The sequence below is a fragment of the Corvus moneduloides genome, chromosome 6, assembly GCF_009650955.1.
Source record: "Corvus moneduloides isolate bCorMon1 chromosome 6, bCorMon1.pri, whole genome shotgun sequence".
Taxonomy (NCBI): Eukaryota; Metazoa; Chordata; class Aves; order Passeriformes; family Corvidae; genus Corvus; species Corvus moneduloides.
The window spans coordinates 38,343,412-38,364,636 of NC_045481.1; the positions used below are offsets into that span (position 1 = coordinate 38,343,412).

The window sequence follows — 21,225 nt, forward strand, 5'->3', positions numbered from 1 at the left end:
CATCTCCCATCAGCTGCTCACTGTCATTTTGTATATCCTCTCGTCTAGGCTGGCTCTGGGCAACTTGGAGAAGATGGTAATTAAACGGTGGGTGGCCTCTGCAAAATCTTCTAAAGCTGTTACAGGAACTGACGGTTAGTTTCAAAACTCCTGACACAGCTGGAGATGAGGACATCTTGGAGAGGCAACTATTGAATAAGGGCCACAGAAACTCTGGTGGCACCTTGCCTCAGGTGGCACCTTGCCCAGGAAACACTTACTGGTCAGCCAGGTTTCCTGGCAGAAAGGTTCCTTCATGCCCTTTAAGGAGCTGCAGAAGAGATCACAGCTGCTAGACTTTCTAGAAGTGACTGTATTTCTCTGTGACTATCAGCTATTACAATAACCAAGGGAGAGCATTTCCAATTTCTCTCTCCATTTATCTGAGGAGAAAAAAAAAAAAAAAGACTGTCTGGAAAGTTTTCACAAGCTATTTCTCACACAGGCATTATTTTAGTGAGCAAGGTTTGCTTACCACATGCTGGACTAGACATGGTACTTCAAATCTGCATGTGATCCATTTAGGAGCTCAAAGCACACTGCAGTAGGAGCAAGTCTAATCATTCCTAATGCTTGAAGTAAGGCGGGGAGAAATAACATTCAAGATCTGTCTTTACATTATGCAGAGCTTGCACACAACACTGTTCCTTCTTTCCCCTGACTTTAGAGCTCCTCTTTTTAACCAGAATGAACAGTTCAGTCTCAAAACCATAATAATTTCTTCCTTAGGCAATAAATGAGGCCTGAGGGTTAAAGTAACTTATCAGAAGGTTTCACCCCACTGTGGCTTTTGTGTGTGGAACAGTATTCTGGCCTGCCACTGTGGAGCCATATGCCCTTGTCATATCAGGGCAGCTGCTTCGTTTGTTTGCAGAGCCATTGTGCCCCAGGGAAGCCGGAGAGAAATGATACTTAGCTGTGAGCTAATGCTTCCTGCATCCAGGCCAGTAGCCACATAAACCCTGCAAGGTCCCCTCCAGCCTGCTGGGATAATCTCAGCCAAAAGTTCAGGCAAATCCTCCTTCCTGACAGTCGGAGCAAGGTGACTAAACAGCTTTGCTGGTCAGGAAGGGGAGAGAGGCTCCATGGTCATCCTTCTGCAGAGGTGGAAGCCACCAACAGGCAGACTGAACAATGTGAAGGGAGAGTAGTTTCTCTTCAGTGAGGCAGCACGGTGGGCAGCAGCTCCTGGGGCCTGGCAGGAGCCTGGCTCCTCAAGGCATGCGAACAACCCCCTGGAAAACACTGACCTCGGTGGGGAAGGCATTGTCTGCACACACTGCAAGGACAAGGAGCGGGTCCAGACCTCGGAGCCTCCTGCACCGCGGAGCAGCAGTGGGGAGCACGCCAGGAGCTCCACACCAGGAGGAGCAGCTCTGCCCTAAACCAGCCAGCAGCTTCACACAGCTGCGTGTTCCTGGTAGCTGGGAAACATGGAGGACGTGCTCCCTGATCGGCACAGCCAGTGCAGTGGGGCGGCTCAGCTGTCACCGAACGCTGTTCTTGCTTGGGCAGTAAGGCAGCGAGGCAGCCTCTCCTCGCCGCTGGCGCCTGAGGAGTGGGATTCTCATTTTGCGAAGTTTCAAACTCTGGGCTCCTGTTTCCATCTGAAAATTTCCAAGAGCTGAGATTTCCTGGGAAGCAGGAGCCCTTGTGTCAGGTGGGCGTGCAGGGGCTGAAGGCAGGTGGGACTCGGGGGGTGCGGGCCCAGAAGCCATGCAGGGGAGGGCTCAGGCCGGACCTGCAGCCTCCAGCGGGGCTGTGTCCAACCCCAGGGGACACAAAGGTGTGGTGTCAGTGAAAGAGGCTGCAAAGCACGCACCCGCCTCTCTCTGGAGACTGTGAAGAGAAGCAGCCGTGGTTTCAGGTGGCGATCCCAGGCCAGGGGTTACTGTCGGGAGGGGAGCGCTGACCCCATCGGCCGAGCTGAGCCGGCCTCAGCAGAGCTGCTCCTGGGGCAGCGCTTCAGGGGACAGGAGAGATAATGTCTGCACTTATGCCCGTAAGTAGCTGGAGATGGCAGGATGGGAGAGCTGGTGTAGAGTGCATGGTCATGACAGAGCAAAGCCCACAGCCCAGAGCAGAGTGCGGGGAGAAGGCGTTCCTGCTTCGAGCAGCACTCGGAGGCCCAGCCAGGGTGGCCGGGTCAGCAGCGCAGGGCTGGTCCGCCTGGTTCCCGTACAAACCCACTGCCAATTAGCCAGTTACATTTAGCTGACTTTACATGGCAGTTCTTGAGTGATCACCAGCCTGAAGACACAGTTAGAGCAACTCCTGTTTGAAGAATAGTGTCTGCTTTTGGTTTCAGACCCAAAGCCCAAACCAGTCTGACCAGCTGGAACCCAGTTTCAGGTTACACCCTGCCTTGCTCTCTGGGTGACTTAGTGGGTAATAATCTTGCTCCCAGAACACCTCATGCAGTAGTTTCCTATTCAGGTATCCACATATGTTGCATCCTCCGCTTCCAGCCCTCCCCACGCCATGGGACTGCTGCTGCAGCAGCTCTCCCCCGAGATACCACAGTCGGGGCAGATGAAAGGGTGCGAGATAGCAGGCATGGGAATGATACCTGCCCCCTCTGCGGGTCATTGCTCCTCAGACACCACTCCCAAGCCAGATAAGACAAACAATTCCTTTTTATTATCAGAGTGAGCACGCAAAAAAATAAATCAAGACATTAGGTTTATTGCATAGGCCATGATAGGCTGTGGGAAAAACAAAGAGATGGAAGAAATGATACGAGACAGAAAAGGAGGAATCTGACCAGCCCCAGGAACGCTGAGGCAGATGCCTGTGATGAGGAGAGGCATGCAGCCAGATTGCCAGCAGGCTCTGGGCAGCAGTTTCTTTCCTTTCCACCCAGGCATCAGCCCAGGGAGGAGGCAGCTCTCCTGCCACTGCACTTGAGAGGTCCTGAGCTGGGCATGGCTTTACTAGAGCATTTCAGAACCACTCTGCCCTTGGCCCTGAAAGAGTCCAAACATTTAAACTGAAGTCTGTACATAGATTTATGCTTCTTACACACACACACACACACACACACACAAACACACACACAGAGTTTCCTCTCTCTTCACAGCAGTGTTCCAAGAGCACCAGGCACTGGAAGTTTAGAGCTTGGTGCCAGCCCTACAGCCAGCAGTACATCAGGCACTTCACAAATAGGTTCTTCTGCCCCAACAGAAATCCTCAGCTCACTGAGGTACAAGCCTGGACCAGCAGATGCTGCAGGACAGAGCTCAGAAGCATCTCACTGCAAACAGACTATAGAGGAACACATAGGGCCAGGACTGGGACCAGGACATTACCAAAGCGGGGATTTCACATGCTGCCTTGGGGCCAGAGATGAGCTTTGGACCTCTTGGGGCTGGGCTGAGCTCATCTTGTACCAGGAGGGACGAGCCAGCAGGAGCAAGGAAGCCTGCAGACATTAACTGGTGATATCCAGCCCACTCCTCTGCTCTGGGAGATGCCAGGGACTCAAGTCAGGCTGTGTGCTCAGAGGAGCATGCAGTAAAATCAAAACTGCACCTTTCCTGCACAATCAGCAGGAAAAGTATGGGTCTTTACTTCATGTGAGAATAAATAGATATTTTCTCAATGTGTTTGGGTTCAGACTGAACACTGGAAAAGCAACCAGGGCAACTCACAGAGAGAAAAATGGTGAGCATGTACTGTACACAGGAGACTGAAACACAGCAGCCAGGCAGAAGAAAGTCTGTGTGCTTTTCTGTTAAAACGCAAAGCCTAGTGACTTAAGCAGGTGTTTCTGTCCATCTTGAAAACAGGAACTGCTGGAGAGTGTCACAGAGCCCTTGGATCAGGTCTGGCTGATTATGTCAATCCCACAGACCTCAAGAGATGCACCATGAGCAGGTAGACTGCTGCAAGGCAGGGCACCTTGCAGAGGACTGGGAGAAGGGGAGGAAAATACAAGGTTGAATGGAAGAAAGTGACACTGAAAACAAATTCCTGGCTTTGGTGAGCTTGCACCATTCACCAACATGAATGCTACACAGATCCAGTTCCAGGCTCCTTCAGGAAGTTGAGCAAAGTTGTGCTCTGGGTTTGAGCAGGAAGAAAGGTGTAATTCAGAGTTTCACTGGATTGTTTGAGGCTAGGAAGGGATGGATGTCAGAGAGCAGCAGAATGCTCCCCGTTCCTCGCTTTCTAGAGCAGCCGTTTAGCCTAGACAATCACAAATACTAGTACTGCCAAATCACAGCTAGATCTTGGCCTGATGCTCCAAATGTCTTCACAGAGAACGAGTCCTTCAGGCACAGACCTGTGTCTAAAAACAGAACTCCAGAACTTTTGGGGAGTGCCCCAGGGCTGAACTGGAGAGAGAGCTGTAGGTCAGACTGGTTTGGTGGCACTGCTGTAGAACAGATGCTCAGTGTCCTCTGTGGTGGAGAGGGTTGAATTGGTAGCAGTGGTAGGCTGACGGCGGCGGCTATTCTTCTTCCTTTTCTTCAAGAAGAAGTAGCCAATGAACACCAGGACCACCATGATGCAGATCCCGAGGAGCACAGCAATCACTACCTCAAAGGCACCTGCAGGGATATGTGAACATGTTAGAAGGGATGCTACACAAGATCTGATGCAGCAGGAGTGGCGAGGAAGAAGCAACAGCAGGCATGACAACAGGGTGGTCACTGCACAACCAGCAAAGAAGAAAGGTGACAGCTGCATGGCATAAGGGTATGGCCAAGGCACAGCCAGCCTGTCTCTCCCAAAAGGTATTTCCCATCATTTCCCAGATACACCACGCCCTCTAAAGGCTGTTCCGTGACTTTGGCAGGCTTGGCCATTGACAACCCTAGGAATATCAAATCCTTTTGCAATGGCAGCCTTGTGTCATACCTCAACAGGGAGGCCACCAAGGGGTGTTCACAGAAGGCACCTCCAGGCTGGGACAGCACTGAGGGAGTGAGCTATGGAGGATAGGCTGAGTTTGTAGGAAAGTGCTCTTAGCAGTGGCATGAGCATTTGCTCTCCAGCCAACCAAACCCCTGCAGCATCAGCGGAGACAATCAAGGACAATGCATTTGCAAGATGGTGTGAATTTAAAGATTAAATCATTCTCTAGGATTTAAGAACAAGGAAAGACAAAGTATTTTTCAGAACAAGGAAAAGCAACAAGAAAGATCTGGAGGGAAAATTGTTACTCACTTAAGATAGCAGTTTGGGACTCAAATGATTCCCATCTTCGGCCAATGACATCTGCTTCTGAATTGGGAACACAGAGAGGGGAGAAAAGTTTTACAAAGAAGGTTGGGAACAGGGGATAAGACAGGTTTCTGAGGAGCATATAGCCAGTGCTCTGAAGTGACTGAATGCACACAGCACCCCTTCTCAACAGCCACGGTACTGAGCTCTCAGGGCAGGCTGTGAGGCCCAGTGCAGCTCAAGGAGGTAGTTTGCCTCTTAACAGATACAGTATGGCAGAATTCTTCCTGTTGGCCTCTAAAACAGTATGTACCAAGTGTAACCCTCTCTCTTGTTTGTTTAAAACTTCAGGCTAGTATGTGTCATTGAGGATTTTCGTAACTTCTCCCCACTCACTTGGGGAGACCTAGAGCCAAGCTAGGAGGTTAGATTTTCTTCAGAGCAGATGTATCACATCTCTGGTTAGTTTTGTCATCCTCTGTCTCTTTCTCAACATCAGCACCCAAAATGCTTTCCAGCTCTGGGAAATGACAGGCTGCATTGCAGAAAGATGCTGCAGATCCACCATTCCCCATAAGCCATTGGTTGTGTTGAAGGACACTGTGGGTCATGGCCGGGGTTTGAGAGCAGAGCAGCTTTGACTGAAAGCTCCCAAGGCACTGCTTCTTTGGGACCACAGAACTTAATCTGAAGTGATTTTCCCAGTTTGATCAGTCAAATTCCAGTCCTCACTATGTATGCTTACTTGTGATGCCTGAACATGATTTCATGCACTCTTCCTCTTGTTCAAAGTTGTTGCTGTTGCCACCACAGCCCCCATAGGTGAAGGGGTCACATTTCTCCAAGAATGGGTTATAGTACCAGCGGGGGATGCTCTCGGTGCACTGTCCAGTATCAGGCAAGTCCACACAGTGGCCTGGCAAAGCAAGGCAGAGGTGCTTTAGTCCAAGCAGTGTCTTCCCAGAGCAGCAAAATTTTCTGCTCACAACAAAAGAGCACAAGCACCATGGCAGAGGAAATCCATAGCCACAACAGTGGCTCTCATGTCCCCACTGCTCAGTTGCCAGCTGGTCAAATTGGCAGTGCCAAGGTGAGCTGCCACCTGCCATAAATCCAACCAGCAAGCAGAAAAAGGAACATAAGGCCATGCAGTCATGGTAAACCCTGGATTCACTCCCCTGTAGAAATGACCTGTCATCCCTGGGAGGCAGAAGGGAACATGAAGAGCCTGGACACACAGAAACCACAGATTGGCTCAGGTCTCCTCTACAACCGAGCTGCATTTAAGTGACTTGGAATATACTCTTTCAGCCCAGTGATAGGTCCACTGTCTACACTTAAAAAAGGAAAAGACATGGGATCAAGCACAGACCTTGCTGTGTCCCCTCCACTGCTTTGGTTTGCACTATTTCCAAAAAAACATGCTGCAGAATTTTGTACAGGCCAGCAAGCAACATGCATGAGACCTACTTGGATGGAAAAAGTTTAGGCAGGAGTGAAAGCCTGCTAACAACAGCTGTCCTCGAGGTCAGAGAAGAGGCCCTTGCTCATTTTTAGTACAGGGACTACCCAGATGCTACACCTGGTTTTGGATTTACAGAGGGAAGTAGTTTTACCATGGAACAACAGGCTGAAGGAAAAACCAAAAGCTGGAAGAGGTCAGCCTAGGTGCTCTGGATGGTACGTACCTTGCTTATGTGTGACATTAATTTTCTGCAGTCTATTGAACTCACGAGCATCTGCAAGGGGAACATTTCATGTTAAAAACTTCTCTCACCAGTTGAAAAGAAGTGCCTCTGTCCATGCAGACATGAGCAGACAGAGCTTTCCTGTACATTCTTTTGCTATCACAAGCCAGAGAAAGGGAGATACCATTTGATGTTCTTAAATATCTCAAAGCTATGAGAGGAACATAGGAAAAATAAAATGTAGTAACAAGAAACTCTTCCCAATTTCCAATCCACAGATATAGAGACAAAACTAAGGAAAACAAAGGCTGCTTTCTTATTTTTGTTTTCCATCAAGAAGTATGGGAAAAGTCACTCCAGGTTTTAAGAAGTATAAAAGAGCATTAGTGCTCTTTTATAAGAATATAAGAGAGAGCAAGAGAGATGAATCATAGGCTTGAAAATCCAAAAAGGCAACAAAACACGCACACATAGGAAAGAGATTGTGGGAATTCAGAAGAGGTGAGGAGGGATGGAAGAAGGGAGGAGATAGTGTGGATTTGGGCATCTCACCACTGTGCATTTATGTTAGCATAACAGGATGTTAAGGGGACTGTGCCACCAGACAGACTTGAAAAAATCATGGTTTCCTTTCCCATTTCCCAACTCCAAGAGAGCAGGTAAGGTAATTCAGTGAGAAAAATATTGAAAGGGGGAAGACAGGCCTGAAGTCTTACAGAGAGGTGCAGAGAAGAGAGTCAAAGAGTATTTAAGAGGCAGGAAACGTCACAGAAGGAAGGTCATCTCTTGCAGTCAGCAAGGATACAGGAAATGGCAGAACCTGCAAATGTAATACTGTGGAAAGATAATGCAGGGTCAGGAGATAAGAACAGAAGACACCAATAGGCATTGACTCAGCACCTGTAACTTACATTGGACCCATTCCTGAGCAGATAGTAAGTTGTCTGAGCCAGAATTTGAAGTACTTACATCGTTCACAGTACATCTCATCCGATTCATCAGCACAGTCGGGAGTTTCATCACACTCCAGATAGGCATCAATGCAGCAACCATCCTTGCATCTGAAGAAGGGGGGCTGACAGTTCCCATTGCATACTGCATCAGAAACAGTTCAGATAGCTCATTAAAATTCATTGTTTCTCCCTGCCAGATGCTTTAGGAAGGACTTAAAAGCTGCTGATAGGGCTGGCAAACAAGAAACAAGGCAGATTGGTAAAGGTCTCTCCTCAGTGCCACCCTAGACTAAAAAAAAAAAAAATTCCTGTTTATAAATGAAACATTGTTCTGGAAACAGCCATGCTTCCTCTCAAAAAGAAGTACATAGCAGGTGGAAGCAAGAATGAGCTACTCAGGAAGAATATGGAGACATTACCCAATCATGGCGGATTAAATTAGGAAAGCCAAACTGAAACATGCACACTGGGCTGCAAGAGCTTCAAACCTCTCTGCTCCAGAGGTGGTCCCAAGTGCTGAGTACTGTGCCCAGTTCTGAGCTCCCCAGTGACAAAAGACATTGGCATAAGAGTAAATCTCAGCAAGAGCTGGAGCACAAGACCTAGCATGAAGTTATGGAGAATACAGATTATAGAGGAGACAGACTCATTTTGGAGCACAGTAATAGGATGAACAGCAACAGACAGGAGTTGCAACAAGAGAAAGCAATTCAGTATAAGGGGAAAAAATTATAATGAGGGTCATCAAACGTTGGTACAGTTTGACAATATGACGTGTAAAGTCTCCTTTTTCAGAGATACCCAAAACTGGACTGGATACAGTGCTGAGCAACAGAATGTGACTCAAAGCTGGACCTGCTTTGAGTAGTGGGTTGGCTCAGATGACCTCTAGAGGTAATCCCCAACCTAAATTATCCTATGACATGAAAGGGAAAGGCTTAGTAAAGAAATTAGTCTCTAGTGCCTCACTTTCCAGACTGAGTCCTAATCAAAAGCCACAGGAATGGACATGAGACACTCAGCCCAAGCTTGCATAGGATTGAACTGTCATATGGGAGACTCACCTGGCTGTTGTCGCCCACCAACAGAACCTGAAGAGACAAGAGGAAAAATAAAAATAAATTTACCACCACATTGTTTTGTCAGATTAAGATCACCTTTATATTGTCTTAATGTTTTCTGCAAGGAAGCCCTGATTAGGGAGGTGAAATATGGATGCCTGCCACTCAGAGACCTAGATGAGTTGTACCCACGTGAGGTAGGCCTGCAGGAGCACAGGGGAACTTCCCACCACGAGCTAGACCATTTCCAAATTGTTTTTCTTTTCCAAGGCTGTAACATCGCTTTTTAAGCAGTACACTGCAATGGGCCTGACAGTGGCTCAGCCCATTTATCTGAACAGCAGTAAATTGTTCTCAGTGGCTTGAGGGTGCCAAGGAGGGAGATTAATTTCATTTTGGGAGTAAAGCCCTTCTGGCCCCCAACTGCACAATGCTGCTCTCTGAATTTAGGTCTCAGATGTGACACAAAGATCTGGTGAGGGCTTCTGCAGCCAGAGGAATACCAGGGACACTGGCCAGTGCTTCAGGAGCTGGGTCAGATAGGTTGGCAGCTTAAGACAATGACTGCCCATCCATAATTAGCCCAGTCTCCTCAGCTTACTGGGCTGTAACTAGCTCTCAGCCAAGAGGCTGCAGTACTTGTCCACAGGGTCATCCCGACCCTATGAGAAAGACGGGGCTGGATTTTTGAAGGACTCACCTCTGACATTCTTGCAGGCAAGTTCACACTCCTCTTCCCGTAAGTAGTTATTCTTGTTGGGCTTGCAGCCACCAAAAATGAACTCTTCACACTGCTGAAGGCTTGGGTTGTAAAACCAGCGTGGAAAAGATCCCCGACACCAGCCCACCTTCTTCGGAGTCAAACAATGCTCTATCAAGAAAGTTAACAGAAAAGGGTCTGGGGTTAGGTCAGTCCTTTGGAAGACTTTCTGTTTTGTATATCTGAGGGCAAACAAAATCTTCCAAAGGACATGTCTGAAAGGTTTATAAAATCTTGACCAACATGGAGAAGAAGAGTAGGGAATCATGGATTGAATTTTTTTATATGAAAGGGAGGGTCACAAAACCAAATTAGAAGGTGTCACATCCATTAAACAAAAGGAGCTGCATCTCCACACAGCACATAGTTAAGCTGTGAAGCTCCTTACCTCAGGAGGTTGCTGCTTTTCAAAGATTATATGAGGTCAAAAAGGGATTCATACATGGTTATTAAACATGAAGACACCATCTTCTGCTTAAAAAAATCTCCCAGCTGCAAAATCCTTGGGGATTAGTCAAGCATAGTAGAGATTCACTGATAGCATGTCATGTTCTCACACTATTTCCAAAGTACCAACCTCTGCACACTGTTGAATGCAGTGTATTGGAGTTTGGTCAGACCATTAGCATCACTTGACATGGCTGCTCTTACATTTTTATGGTACCTGAGGTAGGAGAAGACATCCCCTGCTTAGCTACTAGTCAACCATTTGTCCAAGAACTCCTTACTTCTGATACACTTGTAATGCTGAACATTTTCATGATTAAACAAAGTCATTAAAGAAAAAAAAATATAAATAAACCCGGAGATACACTGAATGTCTTGCAGACGACTCCACCTACCCTGAAACCTAAGGGCCGTCACAGCAAAACCACAGAGTCAACAGGACCTTTCACGTTCTCCTGTTTTACAACCTCAGTTGCACCCCAAGCTTCATCCACTCTGGTGTCACCCAGTAGAGAGCAAGGACAGGCAGAACAGATGGGCTTATTGCAGGCCTCATCTCCAGCACAAGTATGCAAAAATCCCAAAATAGATCACTGTGAATTCAGAGACCTTCCACTACCGGTGAAAGGCAGTAGTGCAGACTCTCACTGGGAAAAGCCGACACGCAAGTCCAGTGTCTTGGCTGTGCTCTTCTCCCATCTACCCCTCTGAGAGGAGCACCAGTAATGCCAGAGCAGGCTCGAGGACTCCAGGTAGATATGTGTGGGCTCAGGCTCACCTTCTGTCTGTTCAGAGCTCAACACCATGATGGTGATGTTGGTGAAGTCTTGCTGTTGTGCAGTGTCCGTGACAGTAAGCTGGAAGACGTAAGTTCCCACCTGGAGGTTGGAGATTTCTACCTGATCTTCTTCATGCTTCTGAGAATGCAAAAGAAAGGCTTATGTAGGAGAAAAGTACTTCTAAGGAAGGAGTGACTGAAGCTATGCAAGGTCCATGTTCCTGCATTAGGGAGAATGGAGGTTGGATGGAAATGTTCAAGCAGATGTCTGGCATGAAAAATGTCTCAGTGCTAGACAATCCCCCCAAACCCATGGACTGGTACCCAGCTGGAATAGCAGAAGGAACAAGTATCACAAGCATAATTAGATATTTCATGTTTTGGGGCATTGTGAAAGCACAAGGGAAAATAGAACTCATTGGAGAGGACAGAAATACCTGTAGTTTTTATTTTACTTTTTAAAACTTAAAACCTATTATGAATCATTTACTTAGCACATAGGGAATAAGGTAGGTGTATTTAATTGTTTTGTCAGAAGCGAAAGCTACAACATTATTGACACAAACTTTTCCTCTATATTTACAACATAATTGGACTTTCATTTCCATGCTATCCCTGGTTTTGATTAGGTTTCAAAAGAACACAGCTTTGCCATACATCATTTTAATGCTGTTAATACAGCATAATATTAGGGGACCTCCCTCCCTCCATGAAAGTTGCTTTGGTCGGGCTAGGGCAAAGGGAAAAAGAAAGGAGCACTTGCTGAATTACACAGACCCCTTTGCATTCTAGAGTTTGTCACTGCTGATGTTCAAAATCAGTTGTGGGCCTGATGTACTCATTTGCTTCATAATTCTTCCAAAAGGTGCCACAAGAACTCCATATGAGCCCCATGGCTTTTCAAAGCATTTTGCAGAAGTTTAAAAGAAATAATTTGTTCTTCTAAAGCTACAATTCACTTTTAGCCTCTATCAAATAGGCAGTGTTCATACCCCAGAGATCTTGGATCCAGACAAGAGACATGAGTTCTGCTCCAGCTCAGATAAAATAGGAAGAAGAACTTACGCTTTCAAGAGAGGCAAAGTCCAGGAAAAGCCCCAGGAGAACAAAAGCAGAGCCTGAGACCGGATTGTTCAGAGACAGAAGAGGAAATGCACTGAAGTGGACAGAGTAGAACTAAGAGAAGGCCCTTCACTGAACTGCAGGAACTTGGAACCAGAGGCAGCTCTTGCACGGAAGCTCTGCCCTCTCAGCTGCTCCCACCTAGGCAGATCAGGTGTTGCTCAGGAAGGCTTGAGACAGCAGCCCATGCAGGGAGTCTGAGACCTGGTGAAGCCAAAAATGCCACTTCCAAATAGTGTGCGAGAGGAGGAGGGCAACCACAAGGAGTGCTCCATAGTTTTTGGGAACAGGCTCCTGGGTGGACTGGCTTGAAGAGGGAAGGACAAGGTGACCTTTAAGTCAGAGCTCTGACTGACCAACCTAGTGCAGACCACAAGTGACACTGAGCAAGGTGCTTATTTCCTGCAGCTCCCTACCTTCATCTCCACAGAGGGGTCGCCAAGGACCTGTTTCCATTCATAGCTGACTATCCCATGGTCATCCGTGCTCTCTGTGCCTCTCAGCATCACTGGCTCCCCCGGCTGTACCCTCATGTCCTTGACAGCACGGGCTGTTGGAGGACGGTCATCTGCAGAAGAAATGTAGAACAAGGCTTGGGTAAGAGGCTAAAGGGTCCAGTCCTTGTCTCCACTACAGGAAAACAAGGAAGGGGGATTATTCCAGGCTAAATCAATCCAGACTTCAACTGCTGAAAGGAAAACACTTTTATACAGCTGTGCTCCTTGCAGCCTGAGCAAGCAACAGGCAGTCAGTACTGTTATTACTGCCCTCACTGATTTATTAAGTCCACAACCCACTACGGCAGTGCCTTTGAGCCAGTTGGCTCCCTGGGCACTTCTGTCCACAGGAACCACCATAAGAGGGTGGCCCCGTGGCTACAGCCATTGTGCTTCTGAGAGTGGGACCACATCCTCACAGAACAGCACAGAGCAATCTCCACCCTTCTCTTAGGGAGATGGCCCAATATGGGTGTTGAAGAATGTGGACCTGACTCTCATCATTCCTATCACTCTCTTTAAGCACTGTGTTCATGTATTTAGCCAGAGCTACACACTGTGAGACTTGGATGGGAAATACTTCTCTTCCAGATCATCTTCCACCCCACTTTCTGACATACATGCCTTTAAAACAGCACAAAAACACCATTCATGAGATTGTTATTTTTGTACCATTCCATGGATTAGCTTACAAGCAACTTCCACAATCTATTAAATGTTTTTCCAAACTGTAAGTACAAGAGATGAAAACTGATCCCTGCCCTTGCCAGCAAGAACAGCCTATACAATGACACAATTGAGCCTGACTCATAACTCCTTTCGGCCTGAACGTCTCTGGTCGCAGGCTTTGTGCATAGCTCAGCCCATAAAACTCCACCTGGTAGCACCTGTACCAAGTCCAAGACTCAGTGTTCCAGTTCAACCTGAGTCTTTTGTAAAGGCACCAACCATCATTTATAAGCTAGATAGAAATCACTCTGCCATTACACTGTTATATCAACTGTGACTGAAGAAGAGGATTAGTGTCCAAACCCCTTAGAAAATTACTCCATTAGCTGATTATTTTCGCTGTTGCAGACTTGCTCCTAATTTCCTGTTTGAGTGTATCTGAATTCAGATCCCAGCTGCTGACTGTTGCTGCAGTCTACTGAAGGGACATTTAATATAAGGTATATGTATAAACAAACCTGACATTAAAACAGGCCACTTAGTTCTTTTGTCCCCTTGTACACACCACTGCAAGCTCTGGAGAAGGGATGCATTCCTGCCACTCCTGCTAGGCAAACACCACGAGCCTGCCAGGGAGAAAGGCAGCCTACTCCCTGCCACCGTCCTGCCAGGGTGAGCCCAGTAGGTGGGTGCAATTGCACAAGGAAAAGACCAGTTTTTCAACAACACAAAGGCTGATCCTTAACTCATGACTCCAAATCATGTTTTACGCCTTGACATTTTTAAGCATGAACACTTTAAACAAAAAATTGCAGACCAAACATCTAGTTACTTCAGGTCGTGGGTTGCGTGATCAAGTAAAAGTTCTGTTCAATGGGTCAGCAACTTCCCCAGTTCCCATCTCTGATTAGCCAAATTTACTGACTCTCCTCACATCCAGAACAAGAGTCAAGAGTATTCTTTATCTATGGTGACTGCCAAGGAGTAATGCTCACTAGAAATTAAGGACTTATTTTTCAAGTCTATCCCTTTTCTCCTTAGGATGCCTGAAAGTTCAGTGACTTTGGAGTATTTCTGCCACAGTGACTGTAAGAAGCCTTCCCTGGCAACGTGGCTGTTTTCCACCTGAGCTTCAGAACCAAAGTGCTGGCTGAGCCAGAGTGAGTATCAGCAAACTGCTTGTACAAGGGAGACTCTACACTCAGTTTGTTTTGCTCTGAAAGTCTGTAGGAAAAATGAAAGTTACCTCTGCTATAATGCTCTTTTGACCATGGAAAGTTTCTGCTGTAAAACTCTGTAATTAACAGGGAGGTTAAAGCTTTATGATGCTTCTGTGGCATGCTCTTTACTGTGAAACATGCTCCTGGAGTCACATCATAAGCAACAATTTCCACTTCCATTAATATAGCACATCAGTAGGGGAAATATGATTCCAGAGGAAAGCTTGATAGAGGAAATCCAAATTGCTTTAAAAAGTTTTATTACTCACACCGTATTCATGCCTGAGACCCTGATTTTTGCTTTTTAAAAAATCTCATCCCGCTTAAAAGCTCATGCAGTCAGTGGCTTGACTAGCTTCACCTCTAATGAGTGAACTTGGACCAAAATTGATGGGGGAACAGGAATTTAAAAGATAATAAATTTCTACGAAGGCTTCAAAAGTAAGCATCTAAGTGGGGGGAGAGACCCCACTAGGGACCTCGCTATGCAAACCTGCAGGCATCAGTGAAATCCCATGGCAGAATGTACTTGCAAAGCTCACAGTTTGGAGGCTTTTCTCTTTTGGAACTCAGATATTAGCTTTTGCCCTTGGGATCTATAAAAAACCAGATTTCCTCCATTCCAGAGCTTATGCAGATACACCCTGAGTAGTTGAGACTACAAAGCAATGCTTAAAAATACCTCAGAATGATTTGAGATTGTCACTAGAATGAGCTGGAAAGCTTTCTCATGGTGACTAAGGGGCTCTTACAGCCCACTGCTGACTGCCTTTGCAGGAGCAACTTGCAAACAAGACAAGTGGGGCTTGCACTGGGGACCTTGAGGCACCACGAAGGGAAAGACCTCACTGGAGACAAAAGCCGCTGATCAGGGCAGGAGCAGAGACGGGAGCAAAAATGAGGCCACCCAAATTCTAGCGCCCATGAGACACAGGACCTTGGAGATTTCAAGCATCAGAAGCCAGCAGAACCTGTCTGCTGCACAAGCAGATGGGCAGCAGTGTGGCTCTTCTCACAAATGCTAAAGCTCTGCTCTTGCATTGCTTCCAGGGAATTCATTCAGAAGTGAACAGCTTTCTCACCCATCCACAGTAGAAAACTCTCCATTTCCACAGGCAGAGGTAATGAAGGATGACACTACTGCCACAGTATAATTTGCCTGAGGTGGAAAGAGAGAGAAAGAAACAACGCAACCCAATATAGTGCCTGGAGAAAGAGAAATACAGGCTCTTTCTTTAGGGCTTTATCCTGTCTGGGCAGAAAATACAGTCATGATAAAGCCATACAGTTTTCTAACAACTCATGCACAGCCAAGCAGCTCTCAGCATTAGTTTCTAGAGGCTTTTGTAGTGGTTCATAAGTGCTGCACACAGCAGGTCAACACAACCTCTTGAAAACAATACAGTATGACTGAATGGATTATATTTTCAGAATAACATAAGGTGCTGCTGCCACTAGGTTCTCTCCATCCTTCCTCAGTCCTATTTGCTTTAGCAGGCAGAGGGAAAGACTCTGCCACAAGTATTTATGCTATCATAGCAAAGATTGGTTTGTACCTCCAGTCTCTTTAAGGAGACTCGGGCTCTGGAGACAAGACATGATGTAGCCACTTCAGTAAATGCTGCATGCCAAACACTAATTGCACAGCAAGTGGAGTGGAAGCTGCTCATCACCTTCTCTGAGCAGGAGCTGGTCTCACCTGAGACCAGCTGGTCCTCCAGGACCCTTCCAGTACACGTTAGCCTCTGAATCTGTGGTGTGGGTACTGCATGTGCAGCTTCCCCTCTCCTGGCCTGAGCTCGAGGATGAGCAGCCAGCTCAGGGCTGAACGGCATCAGCCAAGGGGGAACTTGTTTCAACCCCAGCTGTGATACCAGTGCTGCTCATTTTAGTTGCACTGTGTCCACAGAATGGAAACCAGCATGGGACCAAACATTTAAGGAGGGATGAGCTTCCCTCTTGGGAAGCTCTCCTTTTGGAATGCACTACCGAAGTGTTAGCCTGCAAATCTCCCTCCACGGTGAGGCAGGAGCAGACATACCTGATCAGAACCCTGTGGTTCCCAAGCACTTCCCGTCTCCCACTCACAGGCCCTGCATTCAACAGGAAGAGACTGTCACTGAGCAATTCACAATAACCACAAAAGGTTCAGTTCAAGAAATGTACAAAGGTTCAGGGAGGTTATTTTCCAGTTTCACACCCAAAACTGGTTTGCCTAGACCAGAATAAGCTGGGCTAGTTACTTAAACACTGGGCTCCATTATTACCAATAAAGTGCAAGGTGAGCCTGCCCCTCCCGGATGAGCCACACAGAAAACTTGCACCAAAGTTCGGGCTGAGGAATCATTTAAGAAGATTGTGCCTTTTAACAATAACATCAGAGACTTCAGGCTGTACATTAGCTGGAACAGGCAAGAGACAGTACCAAGATATCGTCACCAGCTTACAAAGAATTCAGAAGCTCTTGTTCTCCAAAATACTGAAAATACATTCAGGAGATGTGCAGAACCCAGATTTCAGCTGAATTCATCGTTGCCTGTACCCACAGGTTTTTCTGAAGTCATAACACTGTAAGAGTGGCTACAGTGAGTTTGAGCAGGTACTCCTGTTCCTGTGTTCAGTTGTCAACACTCTTGCCATGGATGCTTGAGCAAGAGCACTGCAAGAATACACAGCGCTTTCCCTGTAACACTCTCCCAGCTTTCAGCTACTTCCATCAGGCTGCAGAAACACCCCAAGATTAAATTTGCCCATTCAGCAGCCCCCAGCTGTGTGCTCTCTTTCAGGTGTTACCTAGTCTCCTCCTAAACATATATAAACCTCTCAATTCAACAGGTCTGCTCCTTGCAGTAGTAGTAGTAGTAGTGTGTGTTTTTGCTTAATGTTACCCACTGGGATCACTAACTGGGTATTTCATTTTCCACTAGAAAAAACATGCATTTAATTCTTATCATTGCAGAGGGTGCCTGAAGAGTGGCCCAGGTAAAGGCTCCTAGGACACCTGACAGCAGCACACAGAGGAAAGGAATGCATGATAAAGCAGCAGATAAGCTTCCTGCAGACCCTTAGAGCCAGAATCAGGAGGCCAACAATAACCTTGGCTCCAGAGCAGTCACAAAACGTCACATTTTAACAGTGATACAGCACAACAGTATGAAAACTACACAGTTTTGTCTCCAGTCCAAAACCTGGGCCAAGATTTTTTGCTTATGAACATTTGGGAGGAAGACCTGACATGTTGAAAACAGCTTCCTTTAACACTTGTTTCACCTGGCCTCTTCAGGCATCCCCAAAAGGTCCGGAAGCAAAACTGCTTTAGAGTTTCCTTATGCTGCCAGGTGGAAATGCTCAGTGCCCAGAGGCTCCTTCACCTAGCCTCGTGCACCTGCCCCATTGTGCCCTTCCTCTTTTCCCCCTCAGTGACAGCCAGGCATCCACCTTCCTGCTCAGACAGGTCCTGCATGGACCCAATTCCAGCATCACGGCTGGAGGGGCTTGGGGTTTTGGTTTGGATTTTTTTGGTTTGTATCTGAATCAAAATGGAGATCTGCATTCTTAAGTGTCTCATCAACTGCTGTGGGGAGAAAGACCCAGCTATTTCTCCAGTAAGGTAACTCCCTTCGCCTCTTTTGCCTGCTAGCCCTCCAGTGTCATTCAAGGTGATTCAGAAAGCTTTTGGTATCAAAGACAATGCCTAAAAATTTCAGAGAGGAGGGAAACACATTTCCTATCAAAGCACAGCGCGAACATCGCAGGCTGATCCAAATACACAGTGGTGAACTGCCCAGAGTCTGTCACTCCAGCTGGAGACCCGCCTGGCACCAGCATCCTCCGAGGGTCAAACACGGCTGTAGAAGAGACCGAGCCCTTCCTACACTCACAGCAGTCCAAGGCGCAAGCCCCACGTGAGCGAGGAGGGGCACGGCCGCCTCCGGGCACAGTAACCCGAACTGCATTTCTGGAGTGCTTTTCACTTCTCACTGATAAGCCCTCCTGGGTCTTCCTGCTCCACCATAGCCATCCCAGGACTTGTGAAAGGAGCACTAGGGATGGATTGCAAGACAGAAACTGCATATTGGTGGCTGGAGTGCTGCAGCTCGGTGCCATATTTTAGCAAACATGTTACTGCTGGTCACACAGAGAGGTTGGTGACCCTAGGACACTTTCTAAAGATCTGCACACATGGAATGCCAGACCCTGGGACCAGCCAAGGGAGGAGGGGCTTGCAATCTTCTTGTATGAGGCACTGGTCCACAAAGGTAAAGAGACTGAATTGCTCAACAGTCCACTGTATTTTAATCTAATCTTGTGAAATCAGGATGTACTGGAGATGATGCATTCCGTTTTCCTCCTACAACAAAGCATATAGGAGTTTAGACGGCTGCCGCCATGCCACCTCCAGTGCTGGTGATGTGGCCTTCAGTTCCTCCCTAACTGCAGCTCCTGTGAAAAGGGTTTTGAGCCTGGAACAGAGATGCAGGAGAACTACTGAAACAGCAAGACACATTTACCAAAAGGCCCTAAAATCCAGTAGGAAGCCACAAGTAGGGACAGAGGACCAGGGGGACCACTTCTGCCACACTGCTGCTCAAACCAGCAACACCCAAGGGCTGCTTGAGAGAAGTGATGATGCCCTGCTGCAAACCCCCCCACTGCTACCCAGGATGGAGAAGTGGTCAGTGTGGGATTTGGTGCCATTTCCCACCTCCAGCACCCACAAGGCTGGCACAACCCAGCAGAAAATCAAAGACCTATTCAGCTCACATCATGGAGCCCAAGCCCTTGCACCCACCTGGATGTTCCCCTTGCCATCTTCACAGATCCTTTCCTTCCCAGAGGTGGGCTGGGAGGGTGTGTGAGGAGGATTATCCACAGAGATATCCCCTAATAGCCCTGACCAGCGATCAACAAACAAACCAGTTATGGTTGCCAAAGTCCCAGCCAGGCTAGAAACATGGAGCCTTGACAGGCTTCAGTCAAAACACAGACGGAGGGGGCAAAGGAGGAACTGCTGTGTTTTTAGCGCTTCTGAACATGCTGCAAGAGTTTGGAGAGAGCAGAGTGTGTGACAGGTGGCCAGCTTCAGATTACTTCATTTTCCACCTGGCTCTCTGTGTCCACGTGCAATCTTTTAGAGCAGAGAAACAGGGATTGGGGAAGAGAAACCCACCTCCAAAGGGGAAATTTTATAACCAGCCTCCCCCAGCTCCTCCTCTTCCAGCAGCAGGGACCAGCCCCAACAAGCAGAGCAATACTGAGGCACCTCACCATCCAGGCTGCTGTTAAATAAAGGTAACTGGATTGCATCCTGCCTCCAGCCCCTGAGCAATTAAGAGATTAATGCTGCCCTTTAAAACCTGGTGATGTGTAGCTTTTTAGAGGATTTCACTTTCCAACCTCAAAGGCCCAGGGGAAGGGAGAAGAAAAACAATACCTTCTTCTCTACATTGCCAAGTAGCAAAATCTCAGACTTTGGTAATCACACACTCCACCTGCTTCAAACAGGTTAAAGAGCATTTCCCTATTCATTTACTAATCGGTAAACTGAGGCACAGATCTTAAATGAGTATCAGGGTTTGGGAAAACCTTTGTGGCAGAGGAAAATACAGAAACACCATCTTTAGCCTCGCTCTACCCCGAGCGTTTGGCAGCACTGCTGCTCATATGATGGCCGCAGGAGCTGGCACCAGTAACCATTAATGCTCTTCCAGACCCGGCTTGCAGGGATTCATTATGGGCACCTTACCACTAGGTCTGCGATTCTGCATTGCCAGGTAAGAATCGTACACGTCCTTCTTCAAGAAGTTGAGAAAGCCGATCTTCCTGGCAAACCTGCAAACGAAAGCCTTCTCATAGAGGCAGTTGAGGAGAAAGCAGCCCTGGATGTGGTCTTCCTCCGAGCCCGGGCCCTGCTCCACGAGAGCCAGGTTACAAGCGGGTTCCTTACAGCAGGCTCTCATGCAGTCCCTGCTCCGATGCACCATGGGGGACGACAAGAAGGTGGCTCCATTCTGGACGGAGGCGTCTGTATCCAGCACCCAATCCGGCAGCCCTGCCGTAAAGTCCTCCAGGCACATTTCACCGAAGGGTTTTTCCTTCTGCCCTTCGCCCAAGTCCAGCACCACCAGCAAGCAGACCCAGGCCACAAACCATGGACCCGGACTCCTTCTGGCCATCTTAGCGCCCCGATTCTCACTGTCTTGAGACTTCAATCCTTTCCTAAAGGAAGGGAGAAGACAGATGAAGCTAAGAGGGACGGCGTTCAAGTGCATGCCAACCCGGGGCGAGAGGAAGCCGGAGCATGGCCGAGGCTGCTCTCTGGGTTCCGGCTCTCCCCGAGGTAGCCGGTGTGTCCCCTGACCCTGCACCTCATCCCCAGGCGTGTGCTCCCAGCCCCCCACCTGGGCGCTCTCCGCTGAAGCTGCTGCTGGGAGCGGGGTGTCCCCGCCGCCCCGTTGTGCCTTCACCCCCCAGGTGCGCCTTCAGCTGCGTCCAGCGGAGACAAAGGCACGGCGAGCGCAGGAAGTGAAAACCAATTCCCTGAGAGAGGAAGAAAAAAAAAAAAAAAATCAAGTCACTCCCTTGCATACTGAATTGCGTAAGAGGAAGGGGAGGAGAGACAAGCTGATACGATCTTCTACTCCCCTTGGAACGGAGCCGAGAGCGATTCTCTCGCTCCCGTAGGTGCGAGGGCAGGCACTCCAGACGAGCATCCCACCTGCTGGGTGCTAGCTGCACCCCCGTGCTAAGGATGCTTCAAAGGAACTGAAAGCCGGGAAGCAGGCGATCTGTGTCCTGTGGCAGTCGCCCTTGTGCTCCGGT

The 21,225-nt window shown here is 47.9% G+C and overlaps 1 protein-coding gene across 3 annotated transcripts; it reads right to left on the reverse strand.

The window, feature by feature from the left end:
• Window positions 1-2,657: 2,657 nt before the first annotated feature.
• SPINT1 (serine peptidase inhibitor, Kunitz type 1) lies at window positions 2,658-20,960 on the reverse strand. Of its 3 annotated transcripts, XM_032112337.1 has the most exons (11): window positions 20,805-20,960; window positions 20,150-20,622; window positions 12,434-12,585; window positions 10,896-11,034; window positions 9,611-9,781; window positions 8,914-8,940; window positions 7,866-7,991; window positions 6,897-6,947; window positions 5,954-6,124; window positions 5,212-5,268; window positions 2,658-4,592 (listed from the first exon to the last, which is right to left on the reverse strand). In XM_032112337.1, the coding sequence occupies exons 2-11, from the start codon at window positions 20,577-20,579 to the stop codon at window positions 4,396-4,398; spliced, it is 1,521 nt and encodes a 506-aa protein (XP_031968228.1). In that variant the 5' UTR covers window positions 20,580-20,622; window positions 20,805-20,960; the 3' UTR covers window positions 2,658-4,395. The 3 variants fall into 3 exon arrangements, with proteins under 3 accessions (XP_031968228.1, XP_031968226.1, XP_031968227.1); XM_032112335.1 differs by lacking the exon at window positions 20,805-20,960 and having other exon boundaries at window positions 20,150-20,788; XM_032112336.1 differs by lacking the exons at window positions 6,897-6,947; window positions 20,805-20,960 and having other exon boundaries at window positions 20,150-20,789.
• Between the last annotated feature and the right edge of the window lie 265 nt (window positions 20,961-21,225).

Bases quoted from the DNA above. Each gene is read 5' to 3' on its own strand.
- SPINT1 (XM_032112335.1), bottom strand. From the start codon at position 20,675: ATGCACTTGAACGCCGTCCCTCTTAGCTTCATCTGTCTTCTCCCTTCC. The intron at 11,035-12,433 runs GTAGGGAGCTGC...TTGCATTCTCAG, and splicing joins ACCCCTCTGTGGAGATGAAG to AAGCATGAAGAAGATCAGGT. The intron at 4,593-5,211 runs GTGAGTAACAAT...ATATCCCTGCAG, and splicing joins GTCCCAAACTGCTATCTTAA to GTGCCTTTGAGGTAGTGATT.